The 22,964-nt window shown below is 40.5% G+C and overlaps 2 protein-coding genes across 2 annotated transcripts in view; both read left to right on the top strand.

Moving 5' to 3' along the window:
• Positions 1–1,933: 1,933 nt before the first annotated feature.
• Positions 1,934–19,857, top strand: LOC118427150 (low-density lipoprotein receptor-related protein 4-like). The gene is made up of 23 exons (XM_035836788.1): positions 1,934–1,970; positions 3,467–3,718; positions 4,377–4,542; positions 5,121–5,245; positions 6,852–7,020; positions 7,790–7,893; positions 8,090–8,206; positions 8,574–8,809; positions 9,472–9,704; positions 10,049–10,180; positions 10,598–10,715; positions 11,331–11,466; positions 12,048–12,167; positions 12,496–12,651; positions 12,950–13,066; positions 14,530–14,680; positions 15,198–15,344; positions 15,906–16,023; positions 16,344–16,497; positions 17,053–17,217; positions 18,145–18,384; positions 19,004–19,175; positions 19,589–19,857. Exons 1-23 carry the CDS (start codon positions 1,934–1,936, stop codon positions 19,746–19,748), a joined length of 3,525 nt encoding a protein of 1,174 aa, XP_035692681.1. The 3' UTR covers positions 19,749–19,857.
• Positions 19,858–20,190: 333 nt separating this feature from the next.
• The window catches only part of LOC118427149 (low-density lipoprotein receptor-related protein 2-like), a 13,637-nt gene continuing 10,863 nt past the window's right edge, over positions 20,191–22,964 (top strand). Inside the window, exons 1-5 of the mRNA XM_035836787.1 lie at positions 20,191–20,332; positions 20,732–20,844; positions 21,146–21,259; positions 21,876–22,102; positions 22,555–22,781. Of these exons, the coding sequence (XP_035692680.1) occupies positions 20,808–20,844; positions 21,146–21,259; positions 21,876–22,102; positions 22,555–22,781 (605 nt within the window). The 5' untranslated portion in view covers positions 20,191–20,332; positions 20,732–20,807. The remainder of the gene's footprint in view (positions 20,333–20,731; positions 20,845–21,145; positions 21,260–21,875; positions 22,103–22,554; positions 22,782–22,964) is intronic.

Raw genomic sequence — 22,964 nt, 5'->3', positions numbered from 1 at the left:
ATGTAACTTTCTATACTTTGATTTCTTTTTTTCAAATTGTATAGTATGCCGGTGCTTACGATTATTTAAGACGATAAAGCAACCTCTTCGATCTATTCCCAACCACTGCTGACCTTGCTCACGACTGACCAACTGGCAACCATGGTTTGGAGGCCTTGGTCAGCTATGTGTGACAGGGGCTTAGAGTTGGAGTTATAACCTATGTTTAAAACTTCCAATAAGGTTCCTGCACACAAGCTATTTTTGTTGCAGTAAATGGTTCAACATTTCACACCTTCTTAAAAAGAATTTATTTCTGATATTCTTGTGGTTTGTGGCTATGGTTAACACAGAAACTACCTCAATATATAATTCAAGGTTCCCCGTAGTTTTGAAGCCTTGACCCCACACAATTATTGAGAGCCGGGTCACCGCTGTCAGTCGTTTTACTTGTAATGTGCATTCAGTAAATTACCTTATGGTGCAACTCACTGGGTTTATACTGAAGAGTATACATTCAAGCTGGTTATATGAATAGATTTATTTGATTCACTTACACTTGGAGAGATCCCTACCTATTTTGATAATTTTGGTGGGTTCTTTAACGTGCTCAAGATGTGTCTCTAACACGGACCTCCATTTAACGTCCTATTCGAAGGACGGCCCTAGCCGTAGCTTCGTACTCATTTATACTTGAGTCAAGTAAGGAAATCTGTGTATAATGCCCTTCCCAAGGGCACAGATACCGGGACTTCTGTCAGAGTTTCGAACTAAGCATCTTTAACAACCCTAGTCACCAGGCCATCGTGTCACCATGTTTTTCATCGTTCGCTGAATGTTCGCTAAATGTTTTTCTAGTCAACCCAACCACACAACTTTGAAAGAGCCACTTTGGTGTTGTTATGTCACAACAGCATATTTTGTCTTGGTTGACCTCATACTAGGTATTCCGGTTGGGCCATGGCTGATGGCTATGACGACATGTAATTCTATACATGCAGGTGTTTATCTCGACGTGTCTTTGTGCCTTGGTGCTACTCACTGTTCTTTGTTGTCTAGCATAACGTTTACGTTAACAAATCATTTTTGTCAGGGTTCGTGTGGGAGAAAAATTTATATACGGGCCTTATGAAATATGCATACACTGCCTAGCGCCTGAGGGCTAATATTTAACTGCTCCAATGTGCAACAGTCTGCATACTGTAAATGCATCTAAGTTCGCTGGGATTTGATTTCGCGGTAGCGGGAAAAGGGACTTTTCGCGATGGTTTAAGTTCGCGGTATTACCATAGACTGTAGTCTCTTACTGCCATGGAAAAATGTTTGCGGTGGTTTCAAGTTCGCGGTGTAGCGGCCACTGCGAAAACCGTGAATATTGATACACTGCGAAAGTTTCTGCATTTACAGTACACTGAAACAAGGCTTCATAAAAGTAGTAACCCAAATTCCAATTTCAAAAATTCTCCACCAGGAAATTGCAAAGGTCTTTGCTCAAACTCCGAGAAAAGCTCGCTGTATGAAAGAAACGTCAAATTTGACAAAAGTTTTCTACTGTATCCATCCGCAGGACCTAACAACTCACATCAGTCCTTACGCCAAATAAACTCCTAACCAAGTTTAACAAATTGGTAATGTTTAGACCCTATTTGTTCCAAAACGTCTCCAGATCACACTAGAACTTGCAAGGAAATGGAGGATTTTCAATGACTTTACTTGGCTCTGCAATCGTATTCCTATTTTCAGTTCTGCGATATTTCAATCATTAGGGAATGGATTACCGAGACACACGTCATTGCATTTTAAAAGGTGGCTAGAGCATTCACCGTTTAATGTAGATAGAGTTAGTGCACAACTAATTTGCCGAAAGGAGGAGGGGTAGACGAAATGTCAATGGTCTCATCTATATATGCCGATGCACGTTCCGTTCTAGCTGACCGATCTTTGTTACGGATCCATGGGATCCTCAAAGTATCATGTTGTGGTGAACGTCCGTAAGGTCAGACTAGAGTGAGACTTACATATTGTCCTACGCCATTTTTCCTGGCAAATGCTCAAATTGTTTCTGCTTCGCTGCGTCGTCAACAACACCAGGTACTACCTGGCGATGTCGCCTATCTAGGGGTGTGACTCAGTGACTCAGGTTAAGGTCAGACGGTCGTCTGTCAATTTGAAGTGTCAGTAGTAACAGGTGGTAGAAGAAATTGGATGTTTTCAAAATATCTTAGTGGGTGTACCTTGAAGATAGAGAGAAAATGTCCAAAATGTACAAAATGACTTATTAATTAGTGGGTATCTCAACTACTGAGTATCTAATACCAGCTCAGACCAGAAAATGATGCCTTCAAATACCAAAGTTATTGTTCAATGATATATGTGTTCGAATATTCGTACTTTGCTAGAACTATCGAAGAGTGAAACTTGAGATCTTTTCCGTCAGTTACCTAATGGTGCACTCTCACTGCACGTGTGTCAAGCTTGCGTCACTGCGGGGCTACAAGGATACTCAACGAATTTCAAAGATAAAGAACGAATTTTCTTACGTTTTGTGTATTTTGTCGTCTTCTAAGTCATACTTGTACGTATTACGCAATATCTAAATTATGACAAATCGGAGAAAATAACGAAATAGTGACGCCCGGCCCGCAGTGACGCAAGTTCAGTGAGAGTGCCTCTTTAGGGATATCTTCACTAGATAACCTGTGTTTACACAATCTCATGGTAACTGTAAGGCCGGCCGCTAGGAGCGCGATTTTAGTTAGGCTACCTCATGATCACCAGATAGCTTTAAGCAACATTTATAGTCAGATGTGCAAAGGATAAAATACTTCAAGCCGAAGAATCATACAACGGTGGGAGCATCTGTTTGTACCAAACTCTAACTTAATAAATCAGATCATAATTATCAGTTGCTCAGCTTTACAATTCTTCATGAAGTTATGCAATGTTTCTGTGCCATACAACGACACACACTTTGAAGTTCAGGGCCAAAGGTAGCCTGGGGCAAAACGTTTCTTTTACCTGTCCCGTGAGTCCTGTGTAGCCTACACCTGTGTAAGGGCGGGGGGGGGGGGGGGGGGGGGTCGGCGGTAAAACCCTTTCGGCTAATACAACACAGGTACAGGTAATTGGGCTTCATTCGTAGCTGTAAATGCATTTAGGTTCGCGGGGACTTACTTTCGCGGTAGCGAGAAAATTGAGTGTTCGTGGTTGTTTTAAGTTCGCGGTAGCGTCATAGACTGTAGTCACATACTACAAGGGATGAATGTTCGCGGTGGTTCTAAGTTCGCGGTGACGTGTCCACCGCGAAAACCGCGAACATAAAACCACTGCAAGCGTTTCTTCATTTACAATACTTCGACGTTAGAGGAAGAGGGAGATATCAGAGTTCTAGAATTTGTTGAAATGTTGATCGAGATAATATCTTACCCTCAGGTACCCTATCATCATCGTTTTATGTCAAGTTTCAACTGTCTTTTTTAATCTTTAGGCGTTTACAGTTCCACCGACGAGGGATCATTTCTGCTTGTTGCTGACAATGCCCTCGACAGCATCCTTCAAATCGACGTCACTTCCGGGTCAAATGTCACGCTTCCGTTCGGAGACCCAAGATGGCCGCTGTCCGTGGACTACGACCCGACGACCGACTTCGTGTACTGGACGGATCGTTATGATAGAGACATCAAGCGGGCCCGCCGCAATGGTACTGGGAGGGAAACCATTGTCAAAAGCGGCATAATCAGTAAGTGTAATATCATGATTTCACTGTCAAATTAAGATAATAAGCCACATCGCAGTTGTGAGCACACATTCTGCCAATTAGTAAGCTCTTTGACACTTCAGAGTACGCATGTGCAGTGACAGTAGTTGTGTGCAATAATTGCCAAAGGTTAAGCCCTAATTCGTAAACAGTACTCATTTTGAAGACTGACTTAATTTGCATAACTATGTCCAGTTTATGTCTCAAGGGCCTGCACCTTTGACATATCACCCACAATTCCTTTCGCTGCACATGCGTCCTCGGAAGCATGAAAGAGATATTGTGATAAGATGCATAGTAGTCTTTGGTAAAAGTTTTATCCCAATAACCTCTTAACAGTCCTTTTTCTATACATGTATGTTGCAATGACCAAAAACCCTAAATATAATAATTTCTAAGGCCTCTATCAAAAAAGTGAGAAAAAAAACGCATGGGGGTATTTGCTATCTCTACCTTCATGCCAAGTTCCAGCTCATTTGGCCCCGAAATGAAAAAAAAAGTTGAATCCATTTGAAGATTTGTTAGGAGAACGAGAAGAAGAAGGAGAAAAAGAAGAAAGAGAAATATGACAAAAAACAATATATTACAATCCATACTATGTACGGATTGAAATGTAATGAAATACCCTTAAAACCCTTAGGTGCCTATGGCCTGGCGCTGGACTTTGCCGCGGGTAACGTGTACTGGGCCGACTCCAGAGCGAGGACTGTCTCAGTAGCCCGGATGGACGGTTCGTTCGCCAGGCCACTGCTGACGTCACCAACCGTCGATAGTCCAGGAGGTCTGGTGTTAGACCCGAGAAATGGGTAATCACCATTACTGTTTGTAATCTTCAAATTTAAAATAAGTTCATGCAGAATCGATTGTACGCACGAATGACCCCCCCCCCCCACACACACACCAAAGGTGCAACAATACAGCTGTAAATCGTCCAAATAAAGCAAAATGAGTAAGTATATTTCGTCTTCTACTGTTTTAAGAGAAGAATTGAAACCCAATAAACAATTGCTATACTTTTATACAAGGTTTGTAGCCATTGATGTTGCCAACAATTAGCCCACGGGCAATAAACTTGCAAGATTGCTGGAGTCAATTTCAAAGTCAAAGAAGAATATGTGAAAAACCAAAAACGGAGAATCTATTGTCCGGTATACTGTACACAATCATTTCTTCAACCTTCCTGGCCACTTTTCGTCGATTTCATTACGAAGATTATTTTTTCTAGACAAACATTTTTGCCACCCACTCATATCAGCGTTTGGGTTCCTAAAGAATGTCATACATCTAATCTGATGAACATGGCCTGCTTGTGAAGATTTGTTGTATCCTATTTTGGATAGAAGTAAATCTTATAATATCATCTTTTATTAATTCATTCACGCAGCTATATGTATTGGACGGACTGGGGGAGTAATGACAGAATTGACCGTGCAGCGATGGACGGTAGTGGCCATACAACTATCATCAGTAACCTGACTGATCCAAATATGATCACTATAGACTACAGTGGTGAGTAACAGTAATGGTTTAGACTTAGGCATTATGAATATCAATTAAGGGACACTATACGGCGTCAAAACGCTTGGTCCTGTGCTAAAATAAAACCACCGAGTGAGCGAAGAAATGTTGCCGTCCGATTGGTCAACGTCGCCAGGCTATACGATGATGTCCGTCAGTCATTGTGATGATACACTCAATATCCTCATACACAATAACCACACACACACACACACATACACATACACACACACACACACACACACACACACACACACACACACACACTCACACACACACACATACACATACACATACACACATACACACACACATACACACACACACACACATACACACACACACACACACACACACACACACACATACAGTATATTACGACTACAGTAACAACTAGAGTTCCACGACCCCATACCTTCGCCAAATGATCCTAACCTTTCTTTACAACTGCTGTATTAATTGTGTTTGTCATTAATTATGCAAATAAGGTTCTCATTTTTATAAACTATTCCAGTTGATCATCTCCTCCACCATACAACAGAAGTACACAATCTATGTTAAGAAATAAGGCTTTTATCGCATTTTCTGATAATTTATGCAAATGAGATCCTCATTTGCATAATCAATGTTCAACGATGTTCGCCTTTACATAACTTCCAAACGCTACAAGTAAGAAGTTCCTGTCATCTACCAAAATGAAATTAAAGCATTTTCTCATTCATTATGCAAATTAGGTCTTTATTTTGCATAATATATATCAATCAATATTCTTCTCCTTCTCAGTTACAAATGTCACATGTTGCAATGGTCCCATAATGGCACTGAGCGTGTTTAAAAAATGTCCTCATTAATTATGCAAATTAGATACCAATTTGCATAATTAATGTGTCATTATATGAAGCATCACTTAAGCTATCTACATACCAAAAATCATAATAATCTGTTAGCCCCTTCTTGAGTTATTCCCTTTTAAAGTCTGACACTAAACCTGCCCTGCAGTTCCAAAACAAGCTGCTAGGGGGCCCAAACCTACACCACTCACTCTCGGTATCAAGAGCTGTCTACCACTCAAAAATCATAGCCACAGCATATTCAGAACTTGAGATATCAAACCAGGAAGTTCCAGTACCGTAACAGGCCGCTAGGTGGCCCAAAATATAATCATTTCCAGGTGTTATCAAGACCTACCCACATACCAAATATCAATACAATCCATCCAGGCGTTCTGTAGTTATTTTGGTCTTCTACACACACACACACACACACACACACACACACACACACACACACACACACACACACACAAACGCTACCCAAAATATAACCTTCTTGGCGAAGGTAAATATAACACATACACACACGTATAAACACAAAGCACACACAATACTGTAACAGCAAACATACTACAAACTGTACTGTCAGTTAGTCTGTCCAGACTGCCTGACGGAAAACATACACCCATGGAAAGAAACACGCATGTGCATTATATTTACTTGATTCGCAAATGAAATTACCCTTTAGCGAATAACTAATGGCAATAATCGTAATAGCAAGTATAGAGTTATTCATCATATCGTCACCGAAAATTTTTGCTCAGGGAACCGACTGTACTTCTGTGATGGAGGGGAGCACAGCATCTTTAGTACCGACCTGCTTGGTAACGACAAGCGGCGACTGCTGTACCTACCTTCAGATTATCTGTTTGGCATCGCGATAGACGACAACAGCATCTACTGGTCATCATGGACAACTAAAAATATTGGCATGTAAGAGCATCATTTCTTTTTAATATGTAATGTCTCTACTTCTTATGTAATAGGTACGTATGTTAAAGGTGACATATGATATAATCAAATATCATATAGCCAGGCTCCGCGGACCAATCAGAAGGCCCCGTTCCATAATAGTTATGACGCCGTAGCGCATAGGTTCAGGCCAGCCCGGTGTGTATTGCTTTTTCTGATTAGTCAGAATTAAATTCGAATTCGCACCGGTGATTTTATTCGGTGGTTATAGCAAAGGCCCATGCGTTATGGCTCCATATACACCTCAGAGATGGTCATTAACTTTTAATTATCACATGTTATTTCCATACACAATGTGGAACCGTTAACCGACAAGCTTACGGTCAGTCATTTGTCCATTCTCGCCTTGAAATGGCTGGAAGTCTGTATCACGTGACCTAAACGGAAGTGTGACGTCATCAACGGGTCAAAGGTCCTCGGCAGTCGGTATCCACCCAAGCTAATGTGAGGTGATATAAACATCCGTTCATTTCAACTTGGGAAGAGCCAGAGGACTGACCGAAAGATTGTTGATAACCGATTTACATTGTGTACGGAAATAACGTGCAATATCTTTATTATATATTTTTTTAAAATCTCTGTACTGTGTCTACTTTTATTGGCAATGGGCCTTATGCAAGCAAATAAATAAATAAATATATTGATTACTACTGTAGCTGAAGAAATAGTTCTCTTACTGATTATGTCATGGGGTACAAAGCAAACATTGTATCCTGTTCCGTACTTGCAGGCTGTCCAGGTCCAACATGCAACAACAGAACGTCCTTGTTGATAGCCTTTTAAGTCCTAACGACATCTACGTGTCCATGACAACACCTACTGACGTCACCAACGGTAATGGTGAAATCAACTTGTCAGCTTCAATACATCAAATTTCTATACTAGTGAAGTAGCTAATTTTGGTCCAGAAAGTAAAAGCTACCGTAAAATTATGTTTTTTTTATTCAAATACAATTTTAGGACAATTGGAATGCAGCAATTTGGCGGTCTAATTTTTCTAGTAAAGGACGTCTTTTCTTTCTTTTTTAAGCTTGTTCCACGTCGAACGGAGGCTGCCAAGAACTGTGCCTGGCTAATCCAGAGGGGAAGACATGCGCCTGCCGGTGGTTTTGGAAATTGCAGCAAGACGGAACATGCCTTCCACCAGGTACCATGACATTACAACATTACATTGGGTACTATTCACACAAAAAACTAACTATCCAACATTCAGTCCTATAGTTCTGCAAATACAATCGTCCAAAAACGAGCGCAGATTCTTTATTTTTCTTGCATCTAACAGCACTTTCGATGTATAGCTATTGTCCTTACCGCATTTTTTAACATAAAACTCAACTTGGTCTGTACTCAGCTTGCAAGGGAAAATAATCAATATTTTTGTCGGTAACTTTAATTTGCATATAACCAATCAATTTGTCTAAAAATAGTCTTAGTACCTTTGTTCTTCAGATTCAGTTTCGGTCTCCTTTTTTGTTATCATGCAAAGTAGTTAGTCATATCACCTGTCTTTTTAGGGCTTCGGACTCCGAGCTACCTCTGGTTGGATCATGATCCAGACAATAGCGTGACGTCTGTGAAAATGACAGCAGGAAACAGCAGCGTCATAAGAGGGTTGCGCGGCCAAGGTCGTCCTTTCCCCTTCGTGACACTCTTCAAGTCTGCGTCACCCTCCAGAATAGAGGCGATTGATTACGACTTTCAGCGCAACCTAATCTTCTGGGCAGACACTGGACTGAGGGAACTCCACACGGTACGGTAATTATGCATGTACTCTACCGTACGTAGGGGATTCTGTTTAGAACCTTCCTACCGTTGTCTCTACGCTCTCTCTATCTTTATGTCACCGCTGCTTTTCTCTCTGTCTCTCTCTCCCTTTCTCTCCCTTTTGTGAGAAATGCCCCCTCTATACTCTATTAACTTTTTCTCTCCATATTCTTTTTCTCCGTTCTTTCTCTCTTCTCTCGTTATTTATCTCACTATCCCCGCTCTCTGTAGTATATATATACACATAATATATATATATATATATATATATATATATATATATATATATATATATATATATATATATATATATATATATATATATAGTATACTGTATATATATATATATATAGAGAGAGAGAGAGAGAGAAATAGATTGATTGATAGATAGATGGATAGATACATAGATAGTATAGATATTACATAGATACATAGATATATTATACTCTGTAACCTCTCTCTTCACTTCCTCCCTCTTTCCCCATTCTCTTTTCTCTTTTTTTATTCGCTGTCTCTCTTTCTCTTCTCTCTTTCTGTCTCCTTCTCTCTCTCACTTTGTCTTGGTTGTCCATCTATACGATAACTGTTAACACCCACCAATTGCAATAGTTATATTTATTGTTGGCACATTCATTGTTGGCCATGCAGGTACAGTTATTACAAGATGGGAGGATCCAATCCTTCTCCACGCTCCTGGAGGGCATCTCGTCCGGAGTGGAGGGCATAGCGGTCGATTGGCTCAACCAGAACCTGTACTACACAGACAGCTACCTCAACTGGATCGCTGTAGTCAACTACAAAGACAACCCGCCACGACATCACGTTATTGCCCATGCAGGAGTGGATAGGCCACGTGGCATTGCTGTTCATCCCCAAGCAGGGTATGTTTGTTATCTCATCAATGGATATGTTAAACAAATTGCAAGATTGCAAATCACAAGACATAATAACGTCAATGCAGGCAAGACTTTGATAATGCCGACATCGACCCGGTCCCCACTGCAAGAGATCTAGAGCAGGTCAATTTAACGTTATGCAATCAACTCAAATATAACTATAGTTAGGTTAACAAATAACGTTTTCTCCCAGATCACTTCAGTTTCACTGACGAAAAATTTTCTGTCCGTTTCCAAAATCATATCCAGTTATCCATTTTGGCGTATCTTATTACCTGGATGTCTAACCTTCATCGGCGTATTCAATGATTGTTGTTTTTTCTGTCAAGATTTTTGTTCTGGAGTGACTGGAGTAGGCAGAAGCCGAGGATAGAGCGGGCAGTGCTGTCAGGAGAGCAACGGACGGAATTAGTAAATACCGACATTGGTCAACCTAGTGGTCTTGTGATAGGTGAAAACAGGTGGGAGCATTTTTTTCATGTATTGAGTTCCAATACACCCCAGTCCAGTTACGGCTGCCATTTTGTATTTTCCGGAGTCATACGGGGTCATTGCACAAAAACGAGGCCTGATTGAAAGCATGTATAGGTAGGCCATTTTCAGTGGTAGTTTCTCCCCTCTCACTTGAAATACTGCGAATCCAACATGGCCGCCGTAACTGGAATGGGGACTATTGATAAAATACAAAGTTTGTATATATTGCTTTACATACCGTCAAACGTAGGGAGTTGATTCCGATTAAACAATGATAATGCCAAATGTGTAAGATAGTCGCGAAGCAGCTTTTCGCACAGTAATCATAATATAAAAAATGTTGAAATTATAATTGTATCTAATATGTGTTTGCCATCATTTAATTCCTTTCTGAATGTCCACAGGCTGTACTGGGCCGACACCTTCCGTGACACTATCGAATCATGTGACCTAGATGGCAACAACAGGGAAGTGTTTTATACACTTCGAGGAACACATTTCTATGACATCACATTTGACGGGGTAAGAGAACCATACACATTTGTACACATTTTCTTTACAATCGAAGTTATGTAAAATAGGCCATAAGAATTTGCAACGGTTTATTTTTGCTTGAACCTTTGCTGTAAGTCTGGATTTAGTCTATCTCTACTTCCATGGTAAATGCTCAGTAGACCTTCACTCATTTGGGCCCCAAATACGAACTTTCTCTGCAAGAACCCGTTTTGCCACTTCCGCCAAAGCAAAGCATTTTTTTTTCTACAAAATTGACATATTATGAGGAACTTCCACACTGAGAGCTTCTTTCCAAGAGCTAAATCGTTTCCATGCTTATTTGCTGCTTATTCATCTAAGGACAAGTACGTCTGTTGGAAAAAGAACAAACACAGCAGTATTATATTTGACATAAACAGTCTTTGGTTGTTGTTTTTTTCTACAAAATGGAAGAGACTATTCATTGTTCAAGATCTGTTTTGTAATGGTTGAGGACTTTCATCTGGCAAGCAGAAAATACTGTTGATTTAATTTTAAGAACACGTTAAATTCTTCCAAAAGAGTCGTCAACAACAAAATACATCAATCGCCAACAATTGCCTTTGAACTATGCAACTATTCATTGTTCTGTGTACTTCACAGGAGGAGATTATGGCAAGTGACTGGTCCGATGACTCAATCAACTTCATCGATGGGGAAAGAACTCTATACTTCAAGGGCGAGGGTTATGTCTATGGCGTGGAGTTCTTCGACCAGAGCCGGCAGCAACCAGGTCCAAGTAAGTCTTAAAACACAAGTTGTGTACAGTGCACACAAGCTGCGCTGCATAAACCAAAATGATAGGCTTCATAATCTCTAGATTTATAACTGGTAACTTTTATCGACAAGTGTGGTGGGTTCTTTAACCTGCTCGATGTGTGTTTTTCATTCAAAACTGGACCTCTGCTAGGTATTCGTTTCCACCTAAGTCGAGATAGGAAAATACGTTAGGTGTCTTTCTCACTTTCCCAAGGACACGACATTCAAGGCATGCTAGGGATTCAAACAAGAAACTTTGCATTCTAAAATAGCTACATTTATCCATTATGACGGCTATGATATGTATAGTTACGGTTATGATATGATATCTGAGATTATAGAAACCAGACAGATTTAGTATGAATGCCATAGTTTTATTTTTGTAGTGTTTTTACTATTGAATTACATGTCATGTTTTGTATTTTACTTTGCAGAGCAGGCAAAGTATATAAGGACTACATTAAATATAGAACCCCTGTGCGTAATGATATTTGCGTTTCTAGGCATGCTTTTCAAAACAAATGTACTTTAACCATTTGATGTTGTTTGTTCATTGTCCAGCGGAGTGTCAGGTCAACAATGGCGGCTGCAGCCATACCTGTGTGGGAGACCCAGATGGACACAAGTGTTTGTGTTTACCTAACTTCCACCTGGCGGATGACAACCAAGGATGCATTGCAAGTACGGAAATCTTTAATAAGTATAATCGATCATCCTTTAACGTTATATTGCCACCTAATGGTAGAGTATAAAAGTTATAATGTTAATATTTTATTTCTTAAAGCTTAATTTCTTTCATATTGATGTATCCCGTGTTTACTTAAGTATCACTTAATGTTTATTTGAATACTAGCTACTACTACTACTACTACTAAATAAACTCCACAAGTAAGTAAATCAAGGTAAGTTTGCAAATCACCAATAAGTTGGAAAATGTATAACTGCAACCGACGGCCCTTACAATTTGGTGAAAGTGTCTGATTTTCTTTTGTGCATTTGCTTTGTACAGATGAACATTCCTTCTCCAAGGCCCTCTTTGTCGGAAGCGATTCCGGCATCCTCCAGCTGCCGCACAACTTCCTTGGACTGCCTGAAGCCGGCGACTGGACAGATTCGTACATCGTACGAGGGACAGAAGCCTTTGCGATGGAATTTAATTACGCAGGTGCGTCCTTTCAACTACTAAACTGCGTTACTGTAATGAGAAAATTAACTGAATAAATTTCAATCACTGGAGTTTTCGAACGAATCTTAACCTAATAGTATTTTCTTCAGCTACATGTTTCTGACCTGAGTGTCGTACACACATAATTTTCTCACGTATGGCGTCAGCACTGGGTCGCAGTTTGTCAGAAGTCGGTACCACCGACCGTCCCAGTTTCTCGTTTACTTTGTCAATACTTCACTGACACATAGACTTACAACATGACATTAATTTGTCTCAACAACCTACCTTTCTACAGGAAAGATGGTATTCTACACACAGCAACAAGATGATGGAACCCAAAACATCGAAAGGCTCTCGATAATCGGCGAAGGTGATACGATGACAATCTTCGAAAACGGACAAGGAATTGAAGGTAACACCTCTTTGTACAAAGCTATTGTTTCATCTTGCCACATTTGCAGCATCACATATGATTCCGTCGCGGTGAAGAAAAACAGAGAAAAATTTTGATTATCAACAGCATATTTATTGTGTCTGATTGTATGCTAATCTGACGAAGTCAAACATCTGACGTACTTTCTTCCAATACTATGGGGTCCAAGAGTGCAGTGGGGGGTGAGGGTGGGTGGGAGCCCCCCCGTGTACACTAAAACACACCCAGTAACTTTCTAGCGAGGGCAGGTCAACGACAATTACTAGGGTGTGAATAGCCTGAATGAGTGGCGGGCCATTCTCACCCTGTCTATCATGCAAATGTCATAAACACACACCAAGCAGGCACTGTGCGGGAGTTCACACAAACAGTTAATCTATATATTAACCTCCCTGTTCTATTTATAACGGTTTAAAAAGTTTACTTGATGACCAAAAGGTGAAAAGACTACAGAGATCTTACGACTTTTGAAATGATGGACCTGCAACAATTTTTGTCTCGTATTATCACGCGCTCCGTCACTTCAGTTGTATTAGCACTCCTATACACATAGTAATGTATCGTGGCGTAGTGGATTAACGAGTAGACTTTTTAAACTTATGGTCTCGGGTTCGAATCCAAGTTGGTGTACTTTCTTTTTTTTTCGATAATATATAATTCGCTATATATCACTTATACGGTCGTTCATATTGAAATTTTGCTTTTATAAGGGTTTGCTTCTTGTGTTCATTTCATAATAACCTTCTTGATACTATCTATTTGCGCTATCACAGTGTGTATTCATTGAAATATATTGAAGTGATACTGGTAGTTTATTGTCGAAACATTACAGATCTGGCGGTGTGGTTTACAAGCATGTCTTCGCAACTAGTCTGTGGAAGGAAACAAATGGAAGAGAGACCTTGTAGACAATCCTAGTTAAATGGGCACAATATACAGTCTTCATACATACTTTATAGCGTTATCTGTATTTCGAAGATTGAACGTAAAATAATCATGGTACGCAGTTCTAACTCAGTACAAGGTAAAATGCGACTTTACTGCATTATGAAATATAACGTTCGACTCCAAATAACTAGCAAGCTATTAAAAGAAAGCTCGACGAAAATCGTTAATCAACAGACAATAGGTGTGAACTATTCATCCCTGTCCCTGCCATGCCACTAGATCAGTACGTGGTAATTGGGTACTTTGCATGTGAAGGAATCGTGTCCTCGCTAGAAATCTACTGGTTGGGTTTTAGTAACGAGCCTTCAGTTGATCTGTCTAGGACTACTGTAAAAGCGCAAAACTAACTTCAAACCACACCGAACATTTTTCCATATAGTATGAGACCGCAGTCTATGGCTCAACTGCGAACACTATTACATTTCCCGCTACCGCGAAAGTAAATCCCCGCCAACTCAAATGCATTTACATACATTTATATTGTATACCTGTAGGCATTGCTGTTGACTGGGTGGCATCTAACCTGTACTGGACAGAGCGCCGACTTGGACGGATCCACGTGTCTAAGCTGGACGGATCACTGCGGAGGGTGCTGATATCCAACCTGGACCAGCCAAGTGCTATCGCAGTGCACCCTGGACGTTCGTAAGCGCATTATCTTTGGTCTGAATCGATAGTATAATGTATCTATGTCAAACAAACAAAAATGTTCAGTTGACACTAGTACTAACAGTGTTGTATGTATTTTCACAAAAGAAAATGCACATGTCTTAATGTAACTAAGGGCATAACCCGCCGTATATGCAAATACGTGCTATCTACGTGCCAAAACGTGGGAAATCTTTTGGGATCCGTAAGTGGTACGTACCGCCTCCGTACAAACTCGTAGGGAATCCGACGGATTTTGGAGCACGCAGACACGCCGTAGAACTTTACGTGCAAGCAAAACTTTGTGTGCCATCGGGCTGCGGATTCACCCCCCGTACGTGCCAGTATGGGCGACGCGCCTGCCCTGTACAGCCTGAAGGTTTTCAGAAATACGTGGCGGACGCCCCCCCCCCCCCCAAAAAAAAACGTACGGACAAATTGCACGTACGGCGAGTTGTGCCTTAGCTTTAATGTTAGCAATGTATCATGTTGGATATTTCTTATTACATCACAGGTACGTGTTCTGGACCGAGGTTGGCTCGGATCCAAAGATTTCCCGTGCATCCCCAGATGGTAGCAACAGACAACTACTCGTCTCCTCCCAAGCAGAAGATATAGTGGGCAAACCCACTGCTTTGGCTATTGATTACTTACAAGATAGGTATGTACACCCTATGTGCTGTAATATGTAGCACAATATTTATAACTAATGACAGTAGAAATAACAGCTATATGTGATCACAGTGAGAAGCACTAACAAAAAGACTATGGTACTTGAGCTGATCGATATTTTTAATGGCATAAACGGCAAATACATACCACAATAAAAGATAAACAATTTTTGAGGTATTTAAACGTTAAAAATTAACATAATTCTCGGATACTGAGGGTAAGTTACCCGCTGCTCCCTCGGAAATTACGTCGACTTAACGCCTAGCTGTCCAGTGACCGATAGCCACCGAATGCACCATCGGGCAAGCGAATCGAGCAAGCGAATCATTGACGTTATCATCATATAGCCAAGTTAGTCTGACACTGTCATAAAGAAGAGATCCCATTATACGGTATTGACTGGTCATCAATCCGATGCCTTAATCTTCATTTACCCAAGCTTGTGCCGTAATAGCTGTAGACCTAATAGCAATATTTAGAGGCTTGCGATTGGTCAACATTCACTGCGTACTTACACGATGATATAAACCGTTTGTCCGCCATATTGCAGATTATACTGGGTAACCAGTGACCCTGGTAATGTGCAGTCCTCCAACCTTCATGGTGGTGATGTGACGACCTTATGGTCATCGACTACTGCTAACCCATTCGGTGTTGCCATATACAAGGTATCACAATTTTCATGTTGGTTGCTTTGTCGATAGACAATTATCACTTTTACAATATTACTTTTCTGAAATAGAGTACGAAAATAGTTATGGTACAAAGACAGATGGATGTTTACAAAATACAACACTGAACATGGATTCATGATTTTCCTTTGATGTTCTACTATGCCCGACAGAGTCATCTGGAGGGACTTCATAGTGTCACCTTATGGATGACTGAACTGAACTGGTCTACTATGTATCCATCAGTTCGATAAATATGAAAAATGGAGCAAATATGCCTAATTTTGTATTTAACATTTTTTGTTTACTTTGAAAAGGATTATGTGCTATGGACGGATAACAGTACACAAAGTCTGAGCTTTGGTCGACCGTCAGTCTTCTTTGGGATCTTGAGCGAAAAGACGACTAATTTGTCGACAGCAGCATACAACATCAAAGTGTACGACGACACAGAGCAGCCAGTGTTCACAAGTAAGGAAAAATAGAACGTACAAAGCGTAGAAGTGGGAAAATATGCGAAACAGAATATAAGAAATATGGCAAATGCACAATTAATTAAAACTAAACTGAACTGAAAAAAATAAAAAATAAAAAAAGATACGTGCAGTCTTGATTAAAATTGTGCTTGTGCGTGTGTGTGTCCCTCTTTGTATGTATGATTTTGTGTGTTATTGTAACCCTGTTTGTGTAGAATGCTATGATCTATGTTCCTCTGTGTGTATGTGTGTTGTTTGTGTGTGTGTTTGTGTGTGTGTGTTTCTCTCTCTCGCTCTCTGTGTTCATATATTATGTGTGTGTTCCTCTATGTGCGTGCGTATGCACGTGGGTGCTTGTCTTTGTATGTATGTATGTCCGTCCGTGTGTGCACGTTTGTCTCTGTGTGTGCAGTGTGCATGTTTTGATATGTGTCTGTGCGTGTGTGTGTGTCTGTGTGTGTATGTGTGTGGTGTATGTATGTATGTATGTATGTGTCTGTCTCAGTGTGTGACCTCTGTTTTACTACATTATTTCCTATCATCCCACCAGGTGCTTGTGACGATAGGAACGGCTTGTGTACGGAGCTATGTATTCCCAAAGGAGAAAATCGTGTCTGTGCCTGCGCGGAAGGACGATATATCCAAGCAGACAGAGTGAGCTGTTCTGACGTGCCTTCGATCCTTCCCACCACCCCATCACCAACCGTACCGACAGGTGAGAAGTTCATAACATGAGATGTACATGAAAGTATGCAGTACGCCATGCATTCATACACCTTTCTCACGCGGTGGCCATGATAGATCGAAGACGAGGTCAATGAGGCAAACAGACAAAACGTATTTCTAAAATCAGCTCCCATTTAGATTCCCCCCAAGCCACACAAATTTTTACAATGTAAGATCAAATAATAAATATTATAACTAGTGTTATGCACTAATAGATGTAGCAATTTAGAGTAGCGAAGACTGACCCCATAGTCCCTTAAGAGGTGCAAAATAAAAACATAATAATGCAAATATTTGACGGGCATGCAGCCAAATCTCTTATTGGTCGCTTTCCTAACAGGTGGGCTATCGTTGGTTGAACTGCTAATTGTGATGGACAGTCTTTTGTTTGCCTCATTGAACTCGTTTTAGATCTATCATGGCCGCCACGTGAGAAAGGTGTATTAGACACAATAAACCCATTTCCAATTCCGGCGGCAATTTTGAAATGTGCTCCCGCGTAATGTGTTTCACGTGATCTTGTGTGAAAGCGAGGTTTGCGAGGATCATCAAGTTACAGGTTACAGGCTTCAAAATGGCGTGTTGTGCAGAGTCCAACAATGAGTCTCTTCCACGAGAAGACGCATCTGTACTTAAATTGCTTTTATTAAGACCGTACGGTTCACATTGCATTATCCCTGTTGCAATTTGATTGAAGTCAAAGTCAAGTCAATCATGTAGGCAACAAGGGTCAGTTACACCTGACTCAGTTACACCTGACTCAGTTACACTGCACTGCCATCGTGCGGTTAGAAGTGGTAGTGGCCTTTCAGGCCCAAATCTTTGGCCAGGTAACATTTAAGTTGTGTCAAATTAGAACATGTTAGCTTTCCTATGTTTGTAATGTTGATCAATCAAACCTATTCTATTTGACTAGGTGGGTACTCCCCAGAAGACTTCGTTCTGGTAGCCGACAGTGATACAGGCAACATCTCGCAGGTCAACATCACTTCCGGTTCAAACGTCACACTTCCGCTACGATCCGCCTATCCGGTTGCACTCGACTATGACGTAGCAACAGACTATGTCTATTGGTCCGATTATTATGACGAGAAGATCTATCGGGCTAAAAGAGATGGCTCCGATTTTGAGGCGATCGTCGACAAAAGTGTAATAGGTAAGTCTTATTTCTTGCATGATGTACAATCCCTGGCTTTATAAATAACAAGCTATGTCGATGTGGAATATGAAGTTCTTTAACTTTAGTGAATGTGACAACAAACGCCAGATTTTTTCGTCAGGGTAACGGAATTCACGATAAGGTCTCGTTGCTATCCTTTTGTCATCGTAGCTAAAAACTAATGGTGGAAAACTGTTTGACAGAACTGAAATTTCTAAAAAGTTTACTATTAGTTTATAACGTATAAAGTAATTCTGTATCTCTATCTGTATGGCCGGTATGACCGCACTTCGGTGTAACACGCCAGCCTTTGTATCTGTAATGCCGGTATTTTGTAACTGCCCTTCTTCGTAACACAGCGACTGTATACAATACATGTATCTGTATAGCTAGCCGATATAACTGCCCTTAGGCATAAGTCAACAGCTTCTGTATCTGTATTGCCATACAGTGAACTTTTTGTTCACACCGGCTTCTGTATCTGAATATGGCCGGTATAACTGCCTTTCGGCGTAACACATCAGCTTTGCAGGCAGCCGAATATATTACACTGAACGACCTGTCACACCTTACGTTTGTATATCTGACTGCAATTATTATTTATAACCTACTATAGGTATCTACGGAATATTCGGACTAGCGCTTGACTTCGCTGGACAGAACATCTACTGGACCGACTGGGGCACAGAGATTATTGGCGTTGCAGCGATGGACGGAAGCAACGCACGGGCCGTTTTCTCCCAGAACTTAGACTATCCTCAAGGCATTGTGCTGGATCCAAAAGAGGGGTAATGCGTTCGAATTATAAGTTTTCTCTTTGCATAACTGGGCAAGAAAGGCTTGATTTTCTTGCCTTTGAGGCTTTGTGTGAGCCCTTTCACCTCCGTTGAAACTGCATTTATCTTATCTTGTATTTCAACAGTTTTATTTAAGCGGGATAGTTTTTTTTTAAATACCTTTTCCGAGACTGTATATCAGAACATCTACTCTAATGATATGTAACCGTGATGGGGGGGGGGGGGCATGCTTATTGACGAGTCACTTTGAGACCGCATCATCCTCATTGCAGCGCCGACTAGCAGCTGCAGTTGGAAGTACAATCAATCAATATTGCAGTGAGAAATGGGACTACCGAAATTTTAGTAGGTAGATATCTTTTGTTTGTTAGATAAATTTATCAATCATCTTTCTAACCCCTTAGGTACATGTACTGGACGGATTCGGACTATTTGAAACCAAGAATTGAGCGGGCTGCTATGGACGGCAGTGAGAGGAACATACTGATCAGTAGCGGTCTGGCCACCCCTATTGGAATCGCCATAGACTTCAACGGTAATTCAATCCAATACGTTGATTTTTAAGAAAATAGTTGACTAGTTTGGCACTTGAGTTACTGGCAAAATGTCTCCTATAACGTATAGTTACCCACTTTCAAACTCCAAAAGCTGTTAGCGAATGCTATGTAGATAATCATGTCGACTTCATATATTCAGTGAATAGTGCATGTTGTTACTCTCTACAAGACTGACTGCGCTGGCTAATAGGGGTAATAATTTGCCAGGGGTAAAAATTGGGTGGCGAAATGTTAACTTAAGCGTAGAAGCCTGTAGGAAGGCATGGTGGAGGCTAGCATGTTATTATGTTAGGGTGAAAGTCTCTGTCGTGAGTTTGGTTTCAAATTTTGATATAGTCTCTATGTTTAACGTCGGTTTTCCGATATTCCTTTTTTACATATGGACAACACTTCGAGATGTCCCATGATATTATATTTTTTCCATAGGACGCCCCTTTTATCGGGTGATTTAGCGGCACACAACATTCAGAGCTCGGACCTGTACGGGTTCAATCGGCGAACCTTGGTCATCCGTTCCAACACTCGTTTCTTCGGTCTCAGCCTCCATGTCCATGACTTGTTTTGGACCAGCCGGTCCGACTTCATAGGAATGTGAGTACATTAATCCCGCGGTTTCCACTTTTTGTTTCACTAAAGAAGCAGATAGCCGCTGTTCGCCATATTGGTGTCCAATTTGCATGTCGAATATAAAGTAGCTGAAACACTTTTATATTCTATCTTTAAATATTCTCGTCATGATCTTCTATGAGCAGTAGGAACTTAGATATGGAAATTTGTGAGCTTTTATTCACTGATATGAAAATAAGGACACCAGCATGGTGGACTTAGCGATGACGTCACGTAAAAATACTCTTATACACAAATATCCTTTTGAAGTCCGTTTAGAACTTGCATAGTATTTTCTTTTCTGATATCTCTGATTGCTATGGTTAATTTTATCAAACAAAATGCAATGGCGTTTTTACCATAATAAGTTTTATTTTACCACAGAAACGCAAAATCACAAGAGAGCCAGGGGTCTAACCGAATTCTTGCCGACGGTTTCTCGAATCTAAGAGGCATAGCCATGTATGGGGCTGGCTTACGGACCGACGTTACGAACGGTGAGGAGCCCATTGAATCTAATAAAGGATTGCTGTCCTTGTACAATCTAACAATGATGAATCATAGGAAGAAAAATTCGGAAACAGAAACATGGATAATGCAATGTTGACATAGGTCATTCATAAGATTTAACTGTCAGTATGATTTTAACACAAAGTAGACAGGCATTTCATCAACCAAAAAATACTGAATCTTAAACTAGCGGTTGGACTTCAGAAAGTCTTGTCCATCACTACAATGCTCTATTATTCGATACGAAAAATACATTATAAACTTTATTACCTTCTTTGAACACATTAGCTTGCACAGATAGCGGTTGCATGGACATGTGTCTAGCTCGCCCCGGAGGAAGAACTTGCATCTGTAGAGCATACTTCGTCCTACAGAGCGATAACACCACGTGTGCTCCTCCTGGTAAGTCTGATATTTTTTTTTTTTTTTACAATGTAAAAGGATTTGATTATAACATTAACATATGATAACTAAAAAGAGTAAAATAAACAAAAATTTAACCGGGCCTCTTTTCTTCTTTAGCTAAGGAACATATAATTGCTCAGAACAGGTGACCTTTCGGAATTGTGACATAGCAGAGGGGGTCAAAAGTTGTTAGAAGTCGGTATCTGCCCCCGTCCCGGCTCATAGTAGGGTGATGAGCCCTGATGAAAATTGATTCATTGTCTTCTAAAATATTGTAAGTACTCGGCCTCAAGTACCTAATGGAGTTTGGAAGAATTTTATTTACATGGAAAAGTAGCAGATACAATAATCGTTCGCCAGTCAACTTGAACACAATTCTCTCTTGCAAATCCATTTGTTTATTCATTACTTTCATCTTTAGACAACTGGCGCATGTCGTCTTGGTCGCGCTTCAAGGCGTCAACAGTGGTGGACAGTTGACGCAAGTCATCTTGGACAAGACGCATTACATCTAGTCAAGAATTCGTACTTCTAAAAGCCTATTACGAATTCTATGTAGATTTGCCAAGTTCATATGTTCAATAAATAGCGTCATTGTTTCTTTTCGCCGCAGAAATAAAGGCCCCGAGCTACCTTTGGATCAGTCTTTTGGAGGGAGGCACGACAGTGGTCCGTATGTTTGAAGGGAACAGCAGCAGCATTAGAGCGCTAGCACAACAAACCGTCACGGTCACCAACCTGCTGGCTGCAAAGTCTCCGTCAATCGTTGTGTCCCTTGACTACGACATACGTCAGGGTCTTGTTTTCTGGATTGATGTCGGACTGAAGGAAATACAACAGGTAAATCTTGATCTTTACTGCAAAATCGTCATATATACCTATTTGTGAGAAGTTCTAAACTTCAACACCGAAGATGGCATACACATACCGCAATATAGGCTAATAAGTAGGTAGAACCAACTCCAGCCTCGTTTTGGTGCATGATCACAGGAAATTCAAAATGGCCGCCGTCAATGGCAAGAGATCTATTCAGACACCTGTCGGAGTCTTCAACAAACGTGGAAGATCTTTCTATAAATATTAAAATATAACAAACAATGTTCAATATTGTAATCTCAACATTGTCAGTAGGCTACTTGTTTATAGTACTCATATCTGTAGATAAAGTAATGTAGGGATAATCATATTTTACCGTGGCAATTTTCCAACAGCACGGAAAAAAGTAACGGATATACGAGCGTATGACCGATATTCATCTGTAACTTTTGCAATCCATATTCTTTCCCTTTTAGGTTAATGTCAGGACTGGAAAGGTAACAGCACTGAAGACTGAGATTTCGACTGGAGCAGAGGTTCTCGCTACCGATTGGGTCAACCAAAATCTCTACTACACCGACTTCAACTACAATAGGATAGTCATGATCTCATATAGCTCAGACAGCAGCAACGGTAACAGTCACATCATCTCTGAAACAGGTCTGGATAAACCAAGAGGTATCACCGTGGACCCAACAGCAGGGTACGTTTGTTACTCTTAGTGTTAACAATTGATTAGGATGCATCTTATATAATGCATTTCTGCCTGTGTCATATAAACTAAAATTAGCAAAACTAGTTTTTGTTTTTAATTGTTACAACTAATCTTGTTAAATTATACGCAAAGGCGTAAACTGCAAACCTTGATTAGTACGATCATAAGTAT

Source organism: Branchiostoma floridae, chromosome 12 (assembly GCF_000003815.2).
Source record: "Branchiostoma floridae strain S238N-H82 chromosome 12, Bfl_VNyyK, whole genome shotgun sequence".
NCBI lineage: Eukaryota > Metazoa > Chordata > Leptocardii > Amphioxiformes > Branchiostomatidae > Branchiostoma > Branchiostoma floridae.
The sequence above is the reverse complement of the archived record's forward strand: the minus strand, read 5'-3'. Positions and strand labels throughout refer to the sequence as shown.

Excerpts from the sequence above, each read along its gene's own strand:
- LOC118427150 (XM_035836788.1), top strand. The coding sequence starts at position 1,934 with ATGGGATCCTCAAAGTATCATGTTGTGGTGAACGTCC. Across the intron at positions 7,894-8,089 it reads ACCTACTGACGTCACCAACG|CTTGTTCCACGTCGAACGGA; the intron begins GTAATGGTGAAA and ends TTCTTTTTTAAG. Across the intron at positions 11,467-12,047 it reads CCGGCAGCAACCAGGTCCAA|CGGAGTGTCAGGTCAACAAT; the intron begins GTAAGTCTTAAA and ends TTCATTGTCCAG.